Source organism: Hemiscyllium ocellatum, chromosome 24, assembly GCF_020745735.1.
Source record: "Hemiscyllium ocellatum isolate sHemOce1 chromosome 24, sHemOce1.pat.X.cur, whole genome shotgun sequence".
Lineage (NCBI taxonomy): Eukaryota > Metazoa > Chordata > Chondrichthyes > Orectolobiformes > Hemiscylliidae > Hemiscyllium > Hemiscyllium ocellatum.
The window spans coordinates 2,576,210-2,597,430 of NC_083424.1; the positions used below are offsets into that span (position 1 = coordinate 2,576,210).

At 47.2% G+C, this 21,221-nt stretch overlaps 1 protein-coding gene across 1 annotated transcript in view; it reads right to left on the minus strand.

Annotated features, from left to right (window-relative positions):
• Positions 1-482: 482 nt before the first annotated feature.
• The window catches only part of rimbp2b (RIMS binding protein 2b), a 119,838-nt gene continuing 99,099 nt past the window's right edge, over positions 483-21,221 (minus strand). The window contains exons 18-23 of the mRNA XM_060843897.1: positions 20,081-20,249; positions 17,371-17,436; positions 13,263-13,366; positions 11,716-11,787; positions 7,099-7,233; positions 483-677 (exon numbers count right to left, since the gene is read on the minus strand). Coding sequence (XP_060699880.1) covers positions 483-677; positions 7,099-7,233; positions 11,716-11,787; positions 13,263-13,366; positions 17,371-17,436; positions 20,081-20,249 — 741 coding nt within the window. The remainder of the gene's footprint in view (positions 678-7,098; positions 7,234-11,715; positions 11,788-13,262; positions 13,367-17,370; positions 17,437-20,080; positions 20,250-21,221) is intronic.

The window sequence follows — 21,221 nt, forward strand, 5'->3', positions numbered from 1 at the left end:
AGAACATATACCAATTTTAACCAGTTTTAGACACAAAAACTGATATCAAGTATACATTTTGAAGGAAATGCATGCATTTTCATGTATGTGGTATGAAATGCATCAGGTGGCAAATAGAGGGGGGTTTGCTAATTGTTTTCCTCTTCAGTTGAATGCCACTTTGTTGCTCAGACAATGTTCACTGTGAGATGGAAACGTAGAGCCATAGTTCCAGAGTAGGGGGGAAGGTGAAAGAAAGGGCAACACTGGACACTGACCCAGGTAAGCAAACACAAGACTTTCACAGCTTTGAACTCATGGCTTTTTGGTGGTGAGAAGGTTAATGAATACAGACAGCACATACAACGTACACCTTCTCTTACTGAGTGGGTTTTAAAAAATAAGATCATTGTGCATATCTAAGGCAAGGATGTAAAGGGCAGCTATGACATCATGTGGAAATAAGACAGTGGAAGTGCAGGATTATTCCGAATCCACAAGAATCACTTCACTCCACCAAGCTTCCTCAGCAGTTTCTTTCCTTGTGATAACAGTCCCTTTTTCTTTTTTGAAGCCATATCTCTGGCCCACATTGGGCTGTCTGGCCCATCTACTATACCAGCTCCAGAATGATGGTGATGGTGGTGGGGATGGACGGTTGGAGACGGTGCCCTCCTTGGAATGTTTTCACCAGGGACCTAGTGTGCATCATACGATTTGATTAGTTTTTATTAAAAAAAAATGTAGAAAGGGATTGCGTTAAAGGGTAAATGAAAACCAGAAGCTGCACATGGATTTTAAAATGCACAAAGGACTACTCTGACTTAATTACAGCACCCAAATATCACACACCTGAAGATACCAGAGTGCAGATTTGTCTAATGCATCCAAGCAGCTCAAACTCAACAAGTCTACTCAACTTAGTTCTACAAAGAAAACAAACATGAGGTTGTGAAAGAAAAAGTCTTCCCCAAAGTCTTGAATTTTTGCTTTTGAACTAAAACAAAAATAGACCAAGAAAATAAAATGCTTATGATAGCAATTAACTCATGACCTCTGACAAATGAAAATGCAAAATTTTTACAAAAAATTATTTGCAGTGGATTTAGTGTGGGACTAGTGAAGAATTTTCACGATCACTTTTGGGGAGGAGTGTTTTTCTTTCGCAATAGTTTCTAAATGTGGCTCGGCTGCATCAGACCCAGAGGATTTCCTGCTATTGGTATCTTCAGTTGGTCACTTACGTGAAGAAGGTTACAGTGCGTTTATTAAGGTGTAAAATGAACACTCTTCTTCTGTTCCCAGCAGATGAGCAAAGAAACAAAACAGAAAAGATTGCAATGATGATACTGAAATGGAAGGACTAAAGCCCCAAACAACAATGTTACTCACTTGAGAAAAATGCCTCAAATTTCATTTGTACCTTAAAGGTTGAGCTTTAGTTATTCTGAGGGATAACATTTTAATCTGAATGTTAGTTCCAGTCTGGTACAGCACTAGAATTTTCTTCTTTCCAATTGTAATTGTTTAAAATTTGGATATTTACTGGCTTCTTAGATCCTCCTTTTAGTACAATTTTTTTTAAAGTTTGCATTTTTGAAGTTTGCAGTGCCTTTTCATCATCTAAAAAGAACAGTTTCTAATTTATGCTGAGTTAGCGCTACATCTTCTTTCATGTCAGAACCGTTTAGTTCTGTAGAATTTTATGGAAGGATTACATTACAGGGCCATTCAATCGGTCATGTCTGCATAGGACCAACACTTTGGGACCCTCCAACCACACTGAATCAATGATGATTTCACCAGTTTCCTCATCTCCCTTCCCTTCGGCCCCAACCTTATCCCAGATCCAACCCGGCACTGTCCTTTTGAACTGTCCATCTTCCTTCCCACCTATCTGTTCCACCCTTCACTCCAACCTATCACCATCACCTTCCACCTGCACCAACTATTGCTTTCCCAGTTACCTTCTCCTCCCCCCCCCCCCCCCAGTTCTCAGCCCCTTTCCCTTCTACTCCCCCACCCCCCAACATTCCAGATGAAGGACTCTTGCCCAAAACGTCAACTCCTGCTCCTTCAATGCTGTCTGTCCTGCTGTCCTTGCCCAGCACCACACTTTTTAACTTGATGTTTGTGCTAGCCCATTGAAGATGCACGTCACTCCACTACACCCTTTTGCTCTCACCCTGCACAGTTACTTTTCTAATGATGATCAAATTCCCTTTAGAAGGCCATCATTCCCTGGGGAATGTGCATTCCAGATCCAAACCACTTGCTATGTGAAAGAAGTTTATCCCTGTCATCACTACTATTTCCTTAACCAATCTGTCCCCTTCGGTTCTCAGTCCTTCCAGCGATACTGACATTTTCTTCCCAAAGACTCGAGCTCCCTATCAAATCTCCCCTCAACCATCATTTCTCCAATCTATCCACGTAATTGAAACTCCTCATCCCTGGAACTACTTCAGCAAAATGTATCCTGCAGAAACTGGTCACTTTGCCTGACTGAAGTGGACTCTATGCTTCGCTGTTCTTCACCTACCTCACCCTTTCATTCCTTTCTGTCCTGTGTGTTTAACTGGCGTCTCCTTAAAGACACCCTTCACATTGTCAATAACAAGGGAGTGTAATTTTTAATTTTTTTATCACCCAGAGCGAGGTAAGGCTCTGGAATGCATTGCCAGGGAGGGGCTTTGAGGTGGGAAATCTCACAACCTTTAAACAGTACTGGGATAAGCACTTGGAATGTTGTAACAACCAAGGCTATGGGCCTAGTAGGGGGAAGTGGGACTAGTGTAGGGAGTAATATATTTTTTGGCAGTGCAGATTAGATGGGCCGAAGGGCCTCTTATATACTGTATGATCTTATTACTTCAACCACTGTTAATGCTAAAGAAATTCAATTGCTTTCTGAGTAAAAAAGATTCTCCTGAATTCCTGATTAATAAATCCAATGATCAAAATATTATTACATTTATGGCTCTTAAGTTCTGGTCTCTCCCTTAACAAGTTAACCACATTTGCTGTTTTAATCAACGAGATCACAATCTTTCCATGCTTCAGTATATTTAAGTAATGTTTAGATATTTAGATGAGCACAATGACTGTGGAAGGTAATGGACCAAATGTGAAATGCTGGGTTTACAGCAGATAGATGACCAGGTGTGGGCACAGGAGCTAGGCGCTTTTGCTCTGTAAAGACACTTCTACAACGAGGATGTTTTTTGAAAGGAAGAAAGACTCAGTCTGTAATCTTTCCTGATAGTTCTTTACCTTTAATTTTGTATGGAGTGGGCATCAGCACGTCACCTATCTTTAACTGTCCTTGAACTGAATGGCTTGCTTGGCTGTTTCAGGGGGCAGTTAGGCGTCAGTCACATTGGTGTGGGTTTGGAGTTGCATTTAGGCCAGACTGGGCAGGGATAGCAGACTTCCCTCCTTACAAGACATTAGTGGAAAAATTGGGCTTTTACAGCAATTCATGCTAGTTACCATGGTTACCAGCACAGGGTAGTTTTTAAAAATTTATTAATTGAATTTTAAGTCCACCAGCTGCCCTGGTTAGATTTTAATCTATTTCCCGGAGCACAAGGCCTTGTGTAACTAACCCAGTGACTATACCACCATTTCTCTTGTATCTCTCAATCCTGAAATCATCCTCCCTAATCTTCTTTTATACCATCTCAACCTTGGACCTCAGGATTGCTTGTAGGTGTGATCCAATCACAGCTCAACACAAATTTAACAACTTCCCTGCGTTTCAATTCTGACCATCTCGAAATGTCCAGTGAGTGTTTTGTTGCTTTTTATAATGGCCTGTGCTGTCAACTTCAGCAAGTCAGGTATCTGTATCCTCAAATCCACTCTACTCCCTCACCTCACCACCCCCCCTTAGGACTAACCTTCCCAGGGAGAAAAATCTTGCCTACAGTGTGTATAATGCTGGGCTGTGACTTCGATTGACTGGACTGTGATGATTATGTAGAAATAGGTTTCTGTGAAGAGAATTCTGTTATTCCCAGAAAAACAAAATGTTGGTTTTATTTGTGATGACTTTGGAAGCAACGCTATCAGTTACTAGATTAACCTAAGGATTTATTTAAATAGAGCAAGTGATTTGTCACCATTAATCTGTGTCTATGACAACAAAATACTGAACTCAGGACGCATTGAGTTGTTCCATGTTCTGGTAATTATACTTAATCCAAAACCTAGTAATCTATACTTTCTGGGTATAGAAATCACATTGATGGTCAAACAATTGTTAGATATTGCTGCTGACAGTAAATGTAAGCACATAGACATAAAAACGTAGGAAATGCTGAATGCACACACACCAAGAATTCTGCTCAAAGGGAACATTGAGACTGAAGTAAATTGTTAGGATAAACACGGAGTACAACAACAGAGCAGCATGCATTTACCTAGCACTTGGACACAATAAAATCAAGCAAACACATCAAAGCACTGAACAAAATTTGACACTGAGCCACGGTGGGAGAGTAAGGAAGTGAGCAAAGGCTTTACTGAAAGAGGCAACTTTTAGGCAATGTGAAGGACGAAAATAAAGCCATGGGCCACACAGGGTCTTGACTTTAGTGGTCTTGCTCTCAATTGTTAAGACCCCAATGAGGGGAGGGAGGAAGGAAATTGGATTGTTCTCCATTATAATTGTTCATTATGCTCTTCAATTAACATGACTGGATCCAGGTTAAAGGTGAATCATCAACTGGTTTAATTTCTGTATGGGTTTCATACTATTGCAAGACGTGAGGTAACTCTGGAGTACAGTCAGAAAATAGACTTGCTAAGACTGAAGGGGTCTGTCAGCATGACTACCACCTTTCGGAGTGAAGAGGAACTTTCTGGAATCTTATTCACCTAACATTGTGTGAGTGAATTTCTCACCTTGCTCCTCTCCTAAGAAATTGGAGGGAAGGTGGGACGTGTTTGGTGTTGCAAATACAACCAGGGCAGTTGGAGGTGGTGGGGGGAGGGGCATGTTTAACCAGGTGGGAGGATAGGAATCTCATGACATTTCCAACTCCAGCCCTGTGAAGTCTCAGCTGGGGGACTCGAGGATGGCCTTCCTGAAATGATGTGTTAAACAGCTGTTACCATTGGTTGGGACCCAAGTAGAGGGAGGTCACCCTGGTATGTTTGCCATCTGGAGGGTGGGGAGGGGCAGAAGGCCATTCCAAAGGATATCCCGCTGGGAGCCAATGGCTTACCTTTGCTGCTAAACCCTTTTCCCTTCCCTATGCCCCCTCTCCCAGTCAGCCAGCTGCTCCTGGCTCTCAGGTGCCTTCCCCAGTGGGTGAGAATTCCACTGGGTGGAGTGGGGGTCCCTGATCCTAAGGACAACAATCAGCCTGGCATGGGGGCTGACTGGCATTTAATCCTGGGAAGCAGATGATGTGGGGTCTCACTGGCAACACCTTCCCCCGCCCCCCCCTCAAACTCCAACTGGAGAGCACAGGCCCAACAAGATGAGCAACCCTCTCCTGTCTATTATCACACACATTCCTAATTTCTGATCAATTAATTCCATGCATGCAGCCCAGACACTCATTGCTGTGTGGAAATGATTTGCTGTCTGTGTTAATCTCAGGGTGATGAGAAGTTCTGCTTCTGAGTGCAGCAGAGGTGATAGCTGAACTTTACTGGGTTTTTACCTGGTGACATTTACGCCAATAATTTACAGTAAACATCCCCCTTCCTGAAGGGAATCAAACACTCAATGATCTAAATGTCTGAAAACAAAATCATTTCTCAATTGTTTCACAGAGTAGTATGGAATTACAGGCACTGTGAAATTAAAATGATAAGGTGCCAGGGAGGGAATGCATTAACCAGCAGTACTACAGAAAGCAAATATTGCAGTGAATTCACCAAACATAGGTTGTGACTATCCATCTTTCCCATCCACAGCTGAGTGAGAATCTTACAAAAGACTAAAGTACGATTTAAAATGAACTCCTGTCACTGCAATAAAATCAATAAAATGCAACCACCAACATTTAGCAACATTGTAATAAATAGCACTTCATGCCTCATTAATACCTGATGAAAATCTGGAGTTAACTGGATGCTGTAGAAATATAGTCTAAACATTCTCAATCACAGCAAAGCCATGAACATATTGACATTATGACATTTATGGTGTTGCTGTACTGTGTTAATGTCATTCTCTGTACCCCAGCCTCAGATCCATTGTTGCACATGTCCTTACATAGTTCTTTCTAAACATCCTGAATGGCAATATAGAACCAGCATAACTCACACCATAGAATGCAGAGTTCCATGTGAGTGTTAGTGTTGAATCTGGCTCACAAGGAAGAAGGGACTGAGTAAAAATGAAACATCAGCTCAGGCTCAGAAAGTAAGCTGTTACCAACTGGGGCTTGACAGCTTAGTTTCATTTTGACCCAACGCTAGAATTAGTCCGTTGCAGGCTAACTCCAGAAACACACAAGTTAGAACTTAAAAGGAAAGGGGACGTTTCAGGACAACTACAGTGTGATCGCTAAAGAAAATGATATTTTTGTCAAAATAATTGCTGTCATTTTCAAGTCCAGATTGTCATCCTGATAAATGGTGGCCATGTTGGACCAGCTGCCCCAGACAGGGGAGTGATGGGAAAAGGAAAAATATTTCTCCTGTTTATTGGATTCTGCAAACTGAACAATGTGCGAGACAACCTCAAGCCGGTGGTCCTGGTAAATGGATCCCCCAGGGGGTACCAACGCTTCGCCAAGGGAAGGTGAGGAGCTTTTTACACATGGATTTGAGATGACCATTTGGCACTTCCTGTCTCAGAATGGTCTGGAGCTCCACAATGAGCTTTAGCAGGTGATTTACAAACCATGTGGTGACTGTGGTATGAAGCAATAAAGTCATAATTGATTGACATGTTAATCCCAGAGGGTGACATTTAACATTAATCCCAGAGGGTGATGTTTAATGGGAATCCCAGAGGGTGATGTTTAATGTTTATGCCGAAAAGAATGTTGAAAAGGCAACAAAAAACATAAATTCAACAAAAAAAAGCCATGAAATGAAGCAAAACCCAAACAAGTTGATGATGTATTTAAATCCAGTTAAGAGTAGATTACTTACCCTTTTCCCTTTCAGGCGCACTGGCAGTTCCTGAGGATATCTAGAGGGAGCCTCAGAGAGATAGACCTCAACATCATCGGGCACTTCTTCCAGGAAATTTGAAGGAACTAGGCCCCTCTGGCCATTGATCTCCCCCTGTAAGTGAATGACACAACATTAGCACAAAGGACCTGACGGTGGACAGGGAGCTGATTCAGCCCTTCATGCCTGTGCTAGCTCTCTAATTAATTAGTCCCATACTGCCATCCTCCAACCCCTCCACTCCCCCAAAGGCAAATCCATCCAATTCCATCCTGAAAGCCCCAGTTGGATCTTCTTGCACTGTCCTGTCAGCAGGTGCCTTCCACTTCCAACAATTTATTGGAAAAATCATTCAGCTCCTTTCCCCTTGTATTTCACCCCAGGCCAGTTTCCAGGGAACACAGCAGCAAGCTGTTGGAAAGAAGGACATTGACTTTGGAGGAGGGGTGTGGGGGGGGAGGGGGAGGTGGGAGCAGAGTGGGGGAAGGGGTAGTGGGGAGGGGGGAGGGGGGAGGGATGTAGTGAGTGTTGTCAATTAAACATTTAAAACCCAAGGTGGGCACAATGTTAATGGGCTGAAAATGTGTTGCTGGAAAAGCGCAGCAGGTCAGCAACACATTTTCAGCTCTGATCTCCAGCATCTGCAGTCCTCACTTTCTCCACAATGTTAATGGGTCTGGAGTAAAAGTGGGTAAATTGAGTTGACATACAGATCAGCCACGAGCAGCTTAAACATGGATAATATCGAGGGAACCAGATCAAAGTTATCTTTATGGGAGAAGTTGAACTCAACAAATGGTTTCTGAAAATGCACCTTGCACAGAATTCATAAGAATCGCACTGCTCGGATTGATTCAGGTTTTTGATGTCTGTGATTATTTCCTTGGCACGACAGAACTGAAATATCGTTAAAAAGAAACGTGGAGTTCAGGCTTTTCGGTTTGCCTCACAATTGTCAGGATTGAGATGAAAGAAAACCAACTTTAGCAAAGGAACAGCGACTTACACAGGATCGATAAGTAAAAACGCTGCAGAGAGAACACTGGTTGGTTGGAGTATGCGTGGCATGGCGCTGTGACAACAACTCTCAAGGGTCACATTTAACTTGTCAAATTCAAAATGGGTAGGTCAACACTGATTGGGCAGGGCATGGGGATCCAGCAGGGATTGGCTATCTCCTCAGTGAAATGGGTACAACATATGCCTCCAAAGGACAAGATGCTCTGAGTGGATTTAGTTTGCTTCAAACACATGCAAATGAATCCTGCTGTGAGCCTGACTGACGATCTGAAATCAGTTTCTGGGGGAAGTCTTAGCACAGTCAGGGTTACTTAATAAATGTTGCATTAAATAGAATTGTAGTCATTGTTGGATATGATGCTCTGAGAGTGCTAGTTAGTTGAATCTGGATCACGTTGACATAAATAGGGAAGATGTGTTGGGTAGGCTAGAGGTTATTAAGGTGGGCAAATCCCCAGGACCAGATGGGATCTATCCCAGGTTGCTGAGGGAGGTGAGAGAGGAAATAGCTGGGGCCCTGACAGATATCTTTGTGACATCCTCAAACACAGGTGAGGTGCCAGAGGACTGGAGAGTTGCTCATGTCGTTCCCTGTACTTGAAAGGTAGTAGGGATATTCTGGGTAACTACAGACCAGTGAGCCTGATGTCAGTGGTGAGAAAGTTGCTGGAGAATGTACTGAGGGATAGGATCTATTTATATTTAGAAAAGAATGAACTTATCAGTGATAGGCAACATAGTTTTGCATGGGGGAGATCATGCCTTACCAACTTAATAGAGTTCTTCGAGGAAGTGACCAAGTTGATAGATGAAGGAAGGGCTGTAGATGTAATATACGTGGACTTTAGTAAGGTTCCCCATTGTAGACTAATGGAGAAAGTGAGGTCACATGGTGTGCAGGGTGTTCTAGCTAGGTGGATAAAGAACTGGTTGAGCAACAGGAGACAGAGTGTAGTAGTTGAAGGGAGTTTCTCGAAATGGAAAAAGGTGCCCAGTGGTGTTCCACAGAGATCAGTGCTGGGGCCACTGTTGTTTGTGATATACATAAATAATCTGGAAGAGGGCACTGTTGGTATGGTCAGTAGGTTTGCAGATGACACGAAGATTGGTGGAGTAGCAGAAAGCATAGGGGACTGTCAGAGAATACAGGAGGATATAGATAGACTGGAGAGTTGGGCAGAAAAGTGGCAGATGGATTTCAATCCAGACAAATGTGAAGTGATGCATTTAGGCAAGTCTAATCTTCAAGCAAATTATACCATGAACAGAAGAGCCTTGGGAAAAGTTGATGAGCAGAGAGATCTGGGAGTGCAGGTCCATTGTACCCTGGAGGTGGCTGCACACGTGGATAGGGTGACCAGGAAGGTATATACAGGGGAACCTCGATTATCCAAACGTGATGGGCGGGCACTATTTCGTTTGGATAATTGATTATTCGGTTTGATTACGCCTTTCGTCTGGGACTCGGAGTTTTTAAAATCTGCTCCTCATTCAGGAGGCTGCAGCAGCACACAGCGTGCGAGACACCCGCCCCTCGACCCTGTCCGACAGCCCCGCCCCCATCCGACACCCCCCTTGACCCTGTCCGACAGCCCCGCCCCCATCCGACACCCCCCGATCCTGTCCGACAGCCCCGCCCCCATCCGACACCGCCCGACCCTGTCTGACAGCCCCGCCCCCATCCGACACCCCCCCGACCCTGTCTGACAGCCCCGCCCCCATCCGACACCGCCCGACCCTGTCCGACAGCCCCGCCCCCATCCGACACACCCCCCGACCCTGTCCGACAGCCCCGCCCCCATCCGACACCCCCCCGACCCTGTCCGACAGCCCCGCCCCCATCCGACACACCCCCCGACCCTGTCCGACAGCCCCGCCCCCATCCGACACCCCCCTTGACCCTGTCCGACAGCCCCGCCCCCATCCGACACCCCCCCGACCCTGTCCGACAGCCCCGCCCCCATCCGACACCCCCCTTGACCCTGTCCGACAGCCCCGCCCCCATCCGACACCCCCCGATCCTGTCCGACAGCCCCGCCCCCATCCGACACCCCCCGACCCTGTCCGACAGCCCCGCCCCCATCCGACACCTCCCCGACCCTGTCTGACAGCCCCGCCCCCATCCGACACCGCCCGACCCTGTCCGACAGCCCCGCCCCCATCCGACACCCCCCCGACCCTGTCCGACAGCCCCGCCCCCATCCGACACACCCCCGACCCTGTCCGACAGCCCCGCCCCCATCCGACACACCCCCCGACCCTGTCCGACAGCCCCGCCCCCATCCGACACACCCCCCGACCCTGTCCGACAGCCCCGCCCCCATCCGACACACCCCCCGACCCTGTCCGACAGCCCCGCCCCCATCCGACACACCCCCCGACCCTGTCCGACAGCCCCGCCCCCATCCGACACACCCCCCGACCCTGTCCGACAGCCCCGCCCCCATCCGACACACCCCCCGACCCTGTCCGACAGCCCCGCCCCCATCCGACACACCCCCCGACCCTGTCCGACAGCCCCGCCCCCATCCGACACACCCCCCGACCCTGTCCGACAGCCCCGTCCCCATCCGACACACCCCCCGACCCTGTCCGACAGCCCCGTCCCCATCCGACACACCCCCCGACCCTGTCCGACAGCCCCGCCCCCATCCGACACCCCCCCCATCCGACACCCCCCCCGACTCTGTCCGACAGCCCCGCCCCCATCCGACACACCCCCCCGACCCTGTCCGACAGCCTCGCCCCCATCCGACACACCCCCCGACCCTGTCCGACAGCCCCGCCCCCATCCGACACCCCCCCCGTCCCCTGGTATGGAAGGTGCTAGCTATGAGGAGAGGTTGAGTAGGTTAGGATTGTTTTCATTAGAAAAAAGGAGATGGGGGGGTGGGGCCTGATTGAGGTTTACAAAATCATGAAGGGTATAGACAGAGTAGATAGAGAGAAGCTTTTTCCCCGGGTGAAGGATCCAATAACGAGAGGTCACGCTTTCAAGGTGTGAGAGGTGGAAAGTTTAAGGGGGATACACGCGGTAAGTACCTCACACAGAGGGTGGGGGGGCGTTAGGAACACGTTGCCAGCAGAGGTGGTAGAGGCAGGCACAGTAGATTCATTTAAGGTGCATCTGGACAAATGCATGAGTAGGTGGGGAGCTGAGGGATACAAATGCTTAGGAATTGGGCGATAGGTTTAGACAGTAAATTTGGATCGGCTCAGGCTTGGAGGGCCGAAGTGCCTGTTCCTGGGCTGTAAATTTTCTTTGTTCTTTGACTTATTAAGGAGACTGACTGAGATTGTGCTACCAGTTCCCGTGAGTCAATGGAAATTGAAGAGGAAATTATATGAATTATTTTTTCCGTGTTTTCTGTCCCTCATTTCAAGTCAATTTTGTTGTCCCAATGTGATTCACAACCATTTTAAAAATGTTAACCTGAAGAAAAGCAGCAAGCAGCTGTTCATACACCATTTGAAATACACAAGATTTCCGCATGATGAAGGTAATTTCCTTTTTCAGTTCAATAAAACAGTGGCATCTTTTGGCTTATTTTAAATATTTGTTCTTGATGAACCTACATAATAAAATCCATCTTCATCCAGTTCCCCCCAGACGCTGATGATATCCCCCGCACAAAACGTTAATTCGGCCTGAAACAGAAATGGGAACTGTATTTGACACAGTCCTCTACGATAACATACATTTTGTATTATTTTTGTGTTTGTTCTTTGATTACTACATCCAGAGAGAAGGGAAGTTGTAGCAAATTGGACCACAGCTTGTAACCGCAAACTCTGTTATTCCACCCCCTGTGGAGAAATCTACATTTATATGGATCCTTACACAATGTAATAACTTCATTAACTGTCATTTGCAGAAAGACTTCAATTTTTACAGTGTCTTTCATAACCTCAGGATATTCCAAAGAGCAGCATATTATTTAAATAGAGAAAGACCGCAGAGTGCAAGGACATGGAGGAATCTAGGTGTTCCCTGTAGACGAATCAACAAAAAACATCATAACTGGGAAGACAAAACAACATAAGAGGTAGGAGCAGGAGTAGGCGGTCTGGCTGTTCAATAAGATCATGGCTGATCTTTCCATGACCTCAGCTCCAGTTACCCGCCCAGTCACCATAACATGAACACGATCCACCATTTTGATTAGCTCCCTCATTGCCCACTCATGAATACACCCATTTTCTCTTGTACACGCCTTTCATTTACACCTATTTAACACGTCAATCTACCCTTTACTACCAATGACACTCTCTTTGACTTTTGCTCTGGACATCCTCATAATCTGCCTCAGTCATTCCTCCTCCATCTATCAACGGCATTAAAAATGTATTTTCCAGCGCCCCCCCCCCCCCCCTTCAGTTCTAAAGAAGAAAAACTGGAGTCAAAACATTAACTCTGTTTCTCGGTCCACACATGCTGTGAGATGTGCCAAGTTTCTCCAGCAATGTTATTTTTTATTTCAGATCTCCAGCACCTACAAGGTGTTGCTTCTATGTGAAGGAATTATCCAATTAATCCCATTCCCCTGCAAATCTTTCTTTTACAAATACTCTTCCAACTCCCTCTTGAAAGGTCTGGTTAGAGCAAGTTAGAGATCACAGCAATAACATTTTTCAACTGGACCTTACATCTCTATATTTATCCTGTTCAAAATCCTTCATGGGAAAAAGCAGGGATAAACAAGATTAACCTTGCTCTTTTGTTGAAATGATAGCGTTGGTTAGAAAGACACCTTAAATATAAATGTTTTTTTGTACAGAGCTTGGGAATAGTTTGAGAAAGACTCAGGGCTAGTGGGTAATAGCACCAGACACAGTAACACAGACACAGAGACTAAAACTTGGGGAGAGGCAGGTTCAGTGGCTGCTGGTGGTATTTAATTTCAATTAATCAACAAAATATCTGCAATCAGAAACTAGTCTCAGTAATAACGAGCACAAAATGATAATTAATTGTTATAAAAACCCATCTGGGTCAGTAAAGCACTTTAGGAAAGGAACCTGCCATTGCTCCCCAGTCTGGCCTGTACATTTCCAAGCAGAAAGGGAGGAACTCCCTCCCAGTGACAGACACATGCTGTGAAACTATGATCTGAACAGGGTACCTCCACATCGACATTCGGTGAGCTCTCCCTTGGGTCATAATCATATAACGCCACCATTCTCCGGGTGGGGACCGAGTGTTGCTGGCTACTCCTCCTGTTCCTCTCTATCATAAAACACACAGGAAACACGGCTTTTACAAAAACACACACCGACACGGTGGTGTTAAATACCACCATTTCTTCCCCCGTCCCATCAATCCCATTCCCAACATTTTGAGAATCGATCTGGAGTTTTATGGAGAACAGCGAGAATTGTTGATTTGGTAAAGACCAAATAATAAAACCTGGGAAGGTGAGAGACACTAACCAGGGAATAGGACCTTCCAGATCCCTCTCCAGTCAGAGGGAGGGAGGGGGGAAGATGGTCCTGTATCCCCAGATACAGTCATTCTAGATCATGTTAGCAAGGAGCTCCTCCTGATCTGTCCAGCCAATGGGAACCTCTCCTTCTGATGAACGGTGTAGTTGCTGCTGTCACAGCTGCCACCTTGTGCACAGCAAGATCCCACAAACAGTAATGTAACTGTTAGTAGTTTTCATTGAGGGACAGTTATTACTCCAGAACAACATGGAGACCTTCTTCAGACAGTGTTGTGGGATCGGTCCTGTTAACCCGGGAGGTTAAATGGGGCATGGGTTTCACATCAGCTGCTGGGACAGCTCAGCCCCCTCTCAGTACTGCCCAGGAGTGACGTGTACACACACACACACACTCACTCACTCTCACATACACACACTCTCACTTACACACACACACACACACACACACTCTCACACTCTCACTCACACACTCTCACTCACACACATACACACACTCTCACCCTCACACACACACTCTCACTCACATACACACTCTCTCACTCCTACATACACACTTTCACACACACACTCACATACACTCTCTTACTCTCAACACACACCCTCTCACTCTCACACATACACACACTCACACACACACCCTCTCACTCTCACACATACACACACTCACACACATACACACACTCACACACACACCCACTCTCTCTCACACACTCACACACACACACCCTCTCACACACACACCCTCTCACTCTCACACGTACACACTCTCATACTCTCACAATTACACACTCTCTCACAATCTCACATGCACAATCTCACTCACACACTCACATTCTCACTCTCACATACTCTCTCATTCTCACACACTCACTTTCACATACACATTCTCACACATACTCTCACATACACTCCCTCACACACACACACTCACATTCTCACACTGACACACACTCACATACACAGTCTCACTCTCACATTCTCACACTGACACACACTCACATACACAGTCTCACTCTCACATACTCACCCTCACACTCAGACACAGTCTCACTCTCACTCACACACAAACAATCTTACTTTCAAATACATACGCACAATCTCACTCTCACACATACAAACTCTCACTCATACACAATCCCACATACACTCACTTACTCTCAAACACACACACTCACTCATTCACACACCCACCCACTGACACACTTACTCATGACCCACACACACACCCTCTCACTCTCACACACACACACTCTCACACATACACACTCTCACACACACACCGTCACTCTCACACATACACTCTCTCACACACACACCCTGTCACTCTCACACATACACACTCTCACTCTCACACATACACACTCTCACACACATACCCTGTCACTCTCACACATACACACTCTCATACACACACCCTCTCACTCTCACATACACACTCTCATACACACACCCTCTCACTCTCATACACACTCTCACTCTCACAATTACACACTCTCTCACAATCTCACATACACAATCTCACTCACACACTCACATTCTCACTCTCACATACTCTCACTTTCACATACACATTGTCACACATACACTCCCTCACACACACACACTCACATTCTCACACTGACACACACTCACATACACAGTCTCACTCTCACACTGACACACACTCACATACACAGTCTCACTCTCACATACCCTCACACACACACACAGTCTCACTCTCACATACCCTCACACACACACACAGTCTCACTCTCACTCACACACATACACACTCTCACTCATACGCAATCCCACATACACTCACTTACTCTCACACACACACTCACTCATTCACACACCCACCCACTGACACATGACCCACACACACACTCACTCACACACCCACCCACTGACACATGACCCACACACACACTCACTCACTCACACACCCACTGACACATGACCCACACACACACACACTCACTCACACACCCACCCACTGACACATGACCCACACACACACACTCACTCACACACCCACTGACACACTGACACATGACCCACACACACACTCACTCACTCACACACCCACTGACACATGACCCACACACACACTCACTCACTCACACACCCACTGACACATGACCCACACACACACAGCCGGTTCTAGCAGAGTTACTGACTCTGCTTGGACACATTCCTGCAGTTGGATCACATGACTGCTGCATGCCAATGACATCCAACATCTGTCAATATGTTTATTCGTGTTGGAGGAAAATGTTTAAATATATTGTTCAGCTCATATTTTCACTTTAATTCCTGGGGATTCCAGAACGCTCCTGGAAATTTGGAAACGCTGTGCCTCCCGCCTGTCCCACACAGTCACAACATTGTCTACTTCATAACTCCGACCCACCAAGGGTTAGATCATCTCCAGAAACAGCCTGGCATCTGCCAATCAGTGAGGGAAACGAGACTGGGACATTGCCCTCAATCCCCACGTGGTCAAGGGAGGGTTTGTCTATCACTGGATATTTTGAGAAATGGAGCCAAGTCTATTCTGCCAAACTTTCTTTAAAAATTCTCTCCAGGGGCATAGATGTCACTGGCTGGGCCCAGGATTTATTGCCTGTCCCTAGTTGCCCCTTGAGGAGGTGGGGGTGAGCTGCCTTCCTGACCCACTGCAGTCCATGTGCTGTGGGTAGACCCACAATGCTCTTAGGGAAGGAATTCCAGGATTCTGAACCAGTGAGAGTGAAGGAACGGCAATATATTTCCAAGTCGGGATGGTGAGGGCTTGAAGGGGAACTTGCAGGGGGTGGTGTTCCCATGTATCTGCTGCCCTTGTCCTTCTAGATGGGAGTAGCCGTGGGTTTGGAAGGTGCTGTCTGAGGGTCTTTGGTGAGTTTCTGCAGTGTATCTTGTAGATAGTACACACTGCTGTTACTGAGTGTTGGTGGGGAGGGATGAGATGCCTGTGGATGTGGGGCCAATCAAGCGCGGGCTGCTTTGTTCTGGATTGTGTCTTGTTTTTTTGAGTGTTGTTGGAGCTTGATTTATCCAGGGCGAGTAGGGAGTATTCCATCACCCTCCTGACTTGTGCCTTGGAGATGGTGGACAGGCTTTAGGGGAGTCAGGGTGAGAGATACTCCCCGCAGTACTCCCAGTCTCTGGCCTGCTCTTGCAGCCGCTGTGTTTTTGTGGACAGTCCAGGGAGTTTCTGCTCAATAATAATCCCAGAATATTGACATTGGGGATTCAGTAATGGGAATTGAATATCAAGGGCTGGTAATGAGATTGTCTCTAACTGGTGATGGTTATAGCCTGGCATTTGTGGTGTGAATGTTGCTGACCACTAGGCAGCCCAGGCCTGGCTATTGTCCAGACCTTGAACAAGGACAGCTTCAGGATCTGAGGAGTGGAGAATGGTTCTGAACATTGGCCATCAGTCTGATGCTTCACCACCCCCCACCCACACTCCCCTCCCCCCCCAACCCCACAATCACCTCCCACACCAACCCCCACCCACACTCCCCCCAAACCCCACAATCACTCCCACACCAACCCCCACCCACACTCCCCCCAAACCCCACAATCACTCCCACACCACCCTACACCCACACCTCGACATCCCCACCCCATCTCCTCCCACCCACCCACATATCTCCCCCCCCCGCCCACTCCGTGTTCAAGTTGGAGTAGGGTTGAAAATACAAAATGAACAACTTTGCCCTTCGACAACCCCACGCCAATTCCGCACACTCAAAATAAAACACAACTGACATTGAACAAGTGAGATTCCACAGACCTCGTTTAGACTTGCGGGATTTGCGGTTAACAGCGCGTGTGGTCTCTTTCTCACGCTCAGCATTCACTTCAGGAAAGGGATGCGTTCAAATAAAAACAAAGAACAAGAGAAACCATGAAGCAACCAGAGGGTTTGCTGTGACAACTCCAACTGTGAAAACTCACATGTTCATAGACTGTCAGAACACAAGCACAATGGTCCTGGAAAAGCAACGGGTTTACACTGAGGCACCGTGCTCATGGGGAATGGGCAGCCAGCGACACACTCATCTGACACGACTCAGCTCAGTAACACAGTGAATTGCTGAGAGTAAGCATCAGGAGCCTGATGTAGTTCGCAGAACCAGTATCCAGGCCATTCCCACATCCCAGGCCATTCCCACATCCCATCACTGTGCTGTGGGTCAAACACCCATCACATGACAGCCAGCTGTGTAATAAGATGCTGAGGGTCTCAGGCAGGGTCACTCACTGTGTGTTTCCCTCTAAAGGATCAAACTGACATCTGGATAAGATTCAGGGAGACATAATATCTCAAGGATGTGCATCCAATCAGTGTGTTGTGCTGATCTGGACCAGGGTCTGAAAAAGCTGCAAATGAATGCAGAGTGAGTCAGTCAGGACACACTGTCTGAAGTTAACAATGCAGAGGGAGCTGGTCAGGACACACTGTCTGAAGTTAACAATGCAGAGGGAGTCAGTCAGGACACACTGTCTGAAGTTAACAATGCAGAGGGAGTCGGTCAGGACACACTGTCTGAAGTTAACAATGCAGAGGGAGCTGGTCAGGACACACTGTCTGAAGTTAACAATGCAGAGGGAGCTGGTCAGGACACACTGTCTGAAGTTAACAATGCAGAGGGAGCCGGTCAGGACACACTGTCTGAAGTTAACAATGCAGAGGGAGTCGGTCAGGACACACTGTCTGAAGTTAACAATGCAGAGGGAGTCGGTCAGGACACACTGTCTGAAGTTAACAATGCAGAGGGAGTCGGTCAGGACACACTGTCTGAAGTAACAATGCAGAGGGAGCCGGTCAGGACACACTGTCTGACGTTAACAATGCAGAGGGAGTCGGTCAGGACACACTGTCTGAAGTTAACAATGCAGAGGGAGTCGGTTAGGACACACTGTCTGAAGTTAACAATGCAGAGGGAGTCAGTCAGGACACACTGTCTGACGTTAACAATGCAGAGGGAGTCAGTCAGGACACACTGTCTGAAGTTAACAATGCAGAGGGAGTCAGTCAGGACACACTGTCTGAAGTTAACAATGCAGAGTGAGTCAGTCAGGACACACTGTCTGAAGTTAACAATGCAGAGGTAGTCGGTCAGGACACACTGTCTGAAGTTAACAATGCAGAGGGAGTCGGTCAGGACACACTGTCTGAAGTTAACAATGCAGAGGGAGCTGGTCAGGACACACTGTCTGACGTTAACAATGCAGAGTGAGTCAGTCAGGACACACTGTCTGAAGTTAACAATGCAGAGGGAGTCAGTCAGGACACACTGTCTGACGTTAACAATGCAGAGGGAGTCAGTCAGGACACACTGTCTGAAGTTAACAATGCAGAGGGAGTCGGTCAGGACACACTGTCTGAAGTTAACAATGCAGAGGGAGTCGGTCAGGACACACTGTCTGAAGTTAACAATGCAGAGGGAGCTGGTCAGGACACACTGTCTGAAGTTAACAATGCAGAGGGAGTCAGTCAGGACACACTGTCTGACGTTAACAATGCAGAGTGAGTCAGTCAGGACACACTGTCTGAAGTTAACAATGCAGAGGGAGTCAGTCAGGACACACTGTCTGAAGTTAACAATGCAGAGTGAGTCAGTCAGGACACACTGTCTGAAGTTAACAATGCAGAGGGAGTCAGTCAGGACACACTGTCTGACGTTAACAATGCAGAGGGAGTCAGTCAGGACACACTGTCTGAAGTTAACAATGCAGAGGGAGTCAGTCAGGACACACTGTCTGAAGTTAACAATGCAGAGGGAGCTGGTCAGGACACACTGTCTGACGTTAACAATGCAGAGTGAGTCAGTCAGGACACACTGTCTGAAGTTAACAATGCAGAGGGAGTCAGTCAGGACACACTGTCTGACGTTAACAATGCAGAGGGAGTCAGTCAGGACACACTGTCTGAAGTTAACAATGCAGAGGGAGTCAGTCAGGACACACTGTCTGAAGTTAACAATGCAGAGGGAGCTGGTCAGGACACACTGTCTGACGTTAACAATGCAGAGTGAGTCAGTCAGGACACACTGTCTGAAGTTAACAATGCAGAGGGAGCTGGTCAGGACACACTGTCTGAAGTTAACAATGCAGAGGGAGTCGGTCAGGACACACTGTCTGACGTTAACAATGCAGAGGGAGCTGGTCAGGACACACTGTCTGAAGTTAACAATGCAGAGGGAGTCGGTCAGGACACACTGTCTGAAGTTAACAATGCAGAGGGAGTCGGTCAGGACACACTGTCTGACGTTAACAATGCAGAGGGAGTCGGTCAGGACACACTGTCTGACGTTAACAATGCAGAGGGAGCTGGTCAGGACACACTGTCTGAAGTTAACAATGCAGAGGGAGTCGGTCAGGACACACTGTCTGACGTTAACAATGCAGAGGGAGCTGGTCAGGACACACTGTCTGAAGTTAACAATGCAGAGGGAGTCGGTCAGGACACACTGTCTGACGTTAACAATGAGCAATACCAATTTTCTCCACGGGAGTGTTGAGGGGAAGGTAACCCCGCTTCACCAGCTCATCCACCATCTCCTCATCATCTGCCTGGATCTCCGACACCATGTTACACGGAATCAGACCCACTCTGCCGTTCCTCTCCCCGTGATAGAACCCATCCACATCCTTCGACCCATGGACCTGCCAAACAGAACACAGCTCATCACAGAACAGGCCAGCAGACCCTGGCATAGAACCACACCCACTCTTACTCTCACTCACTTACACACTCACACACACACTCACTCACTCTCACACACACTCACTCACTCACTCTCACACACACTCACTCACACACACTCTCACTCACACACACTCTCACTCACACACACTCACTCTCACACTCACACACACTCACTCTCACACACACACACACTCACTCTCACACACACACACACACACTCTCTCACACACACACACTCACACACTCACTCACTCGCACTCGCACTCACACACTCACTCACACACACACACTCACTCACTCTCACACTCGCACTCACACACACTCACTCTCACACACACACACACTCACTCACTCTCGCACTCGCACTCACACACACTCACTCTCACACACACACTCACTCACTCTCACACCTACACACTCTCACACGCACACATTTTCACACTTACACTCTCACACCCACACACTCTCTCACACCTCCACACTCTCACACGCACACTCACACACACACACACACTCTCACAGCTTGCCTGTGATGGACACAGTTGGTGATGGAGCAGACACTACAAATCATCATCGAGGGCAAAATAAAGTTTGAATCAGAAAATGAAGTAAAGACTGAGGAAGGAGGGGATTTGTTTCAGAACAAATTGCCCGATCGGCCTGTTTGGGTGGAGGGAACAGCAGGTCGGTCAAAGTGGTGTAGCAGATGTGTACAGAGACTCTCTGAAGGGATTGGACAAGAGACCCTGCTGAATGTCTGGCCAGATCAGAGCACGTGGCATTCAGGGAGAGCCCACTGGTGAGAGTGAGGGTGTGTAGGTGTGAGAGTGAGTGAGGTGTGTGAGTGAGAGTATGTGTGTGTGAGTGTGTGTAGGTGTGAGAGTGAGTGAGGTGTGTGTGTGTGTAGGTGTGAGAGTGAGTGAGGTGTG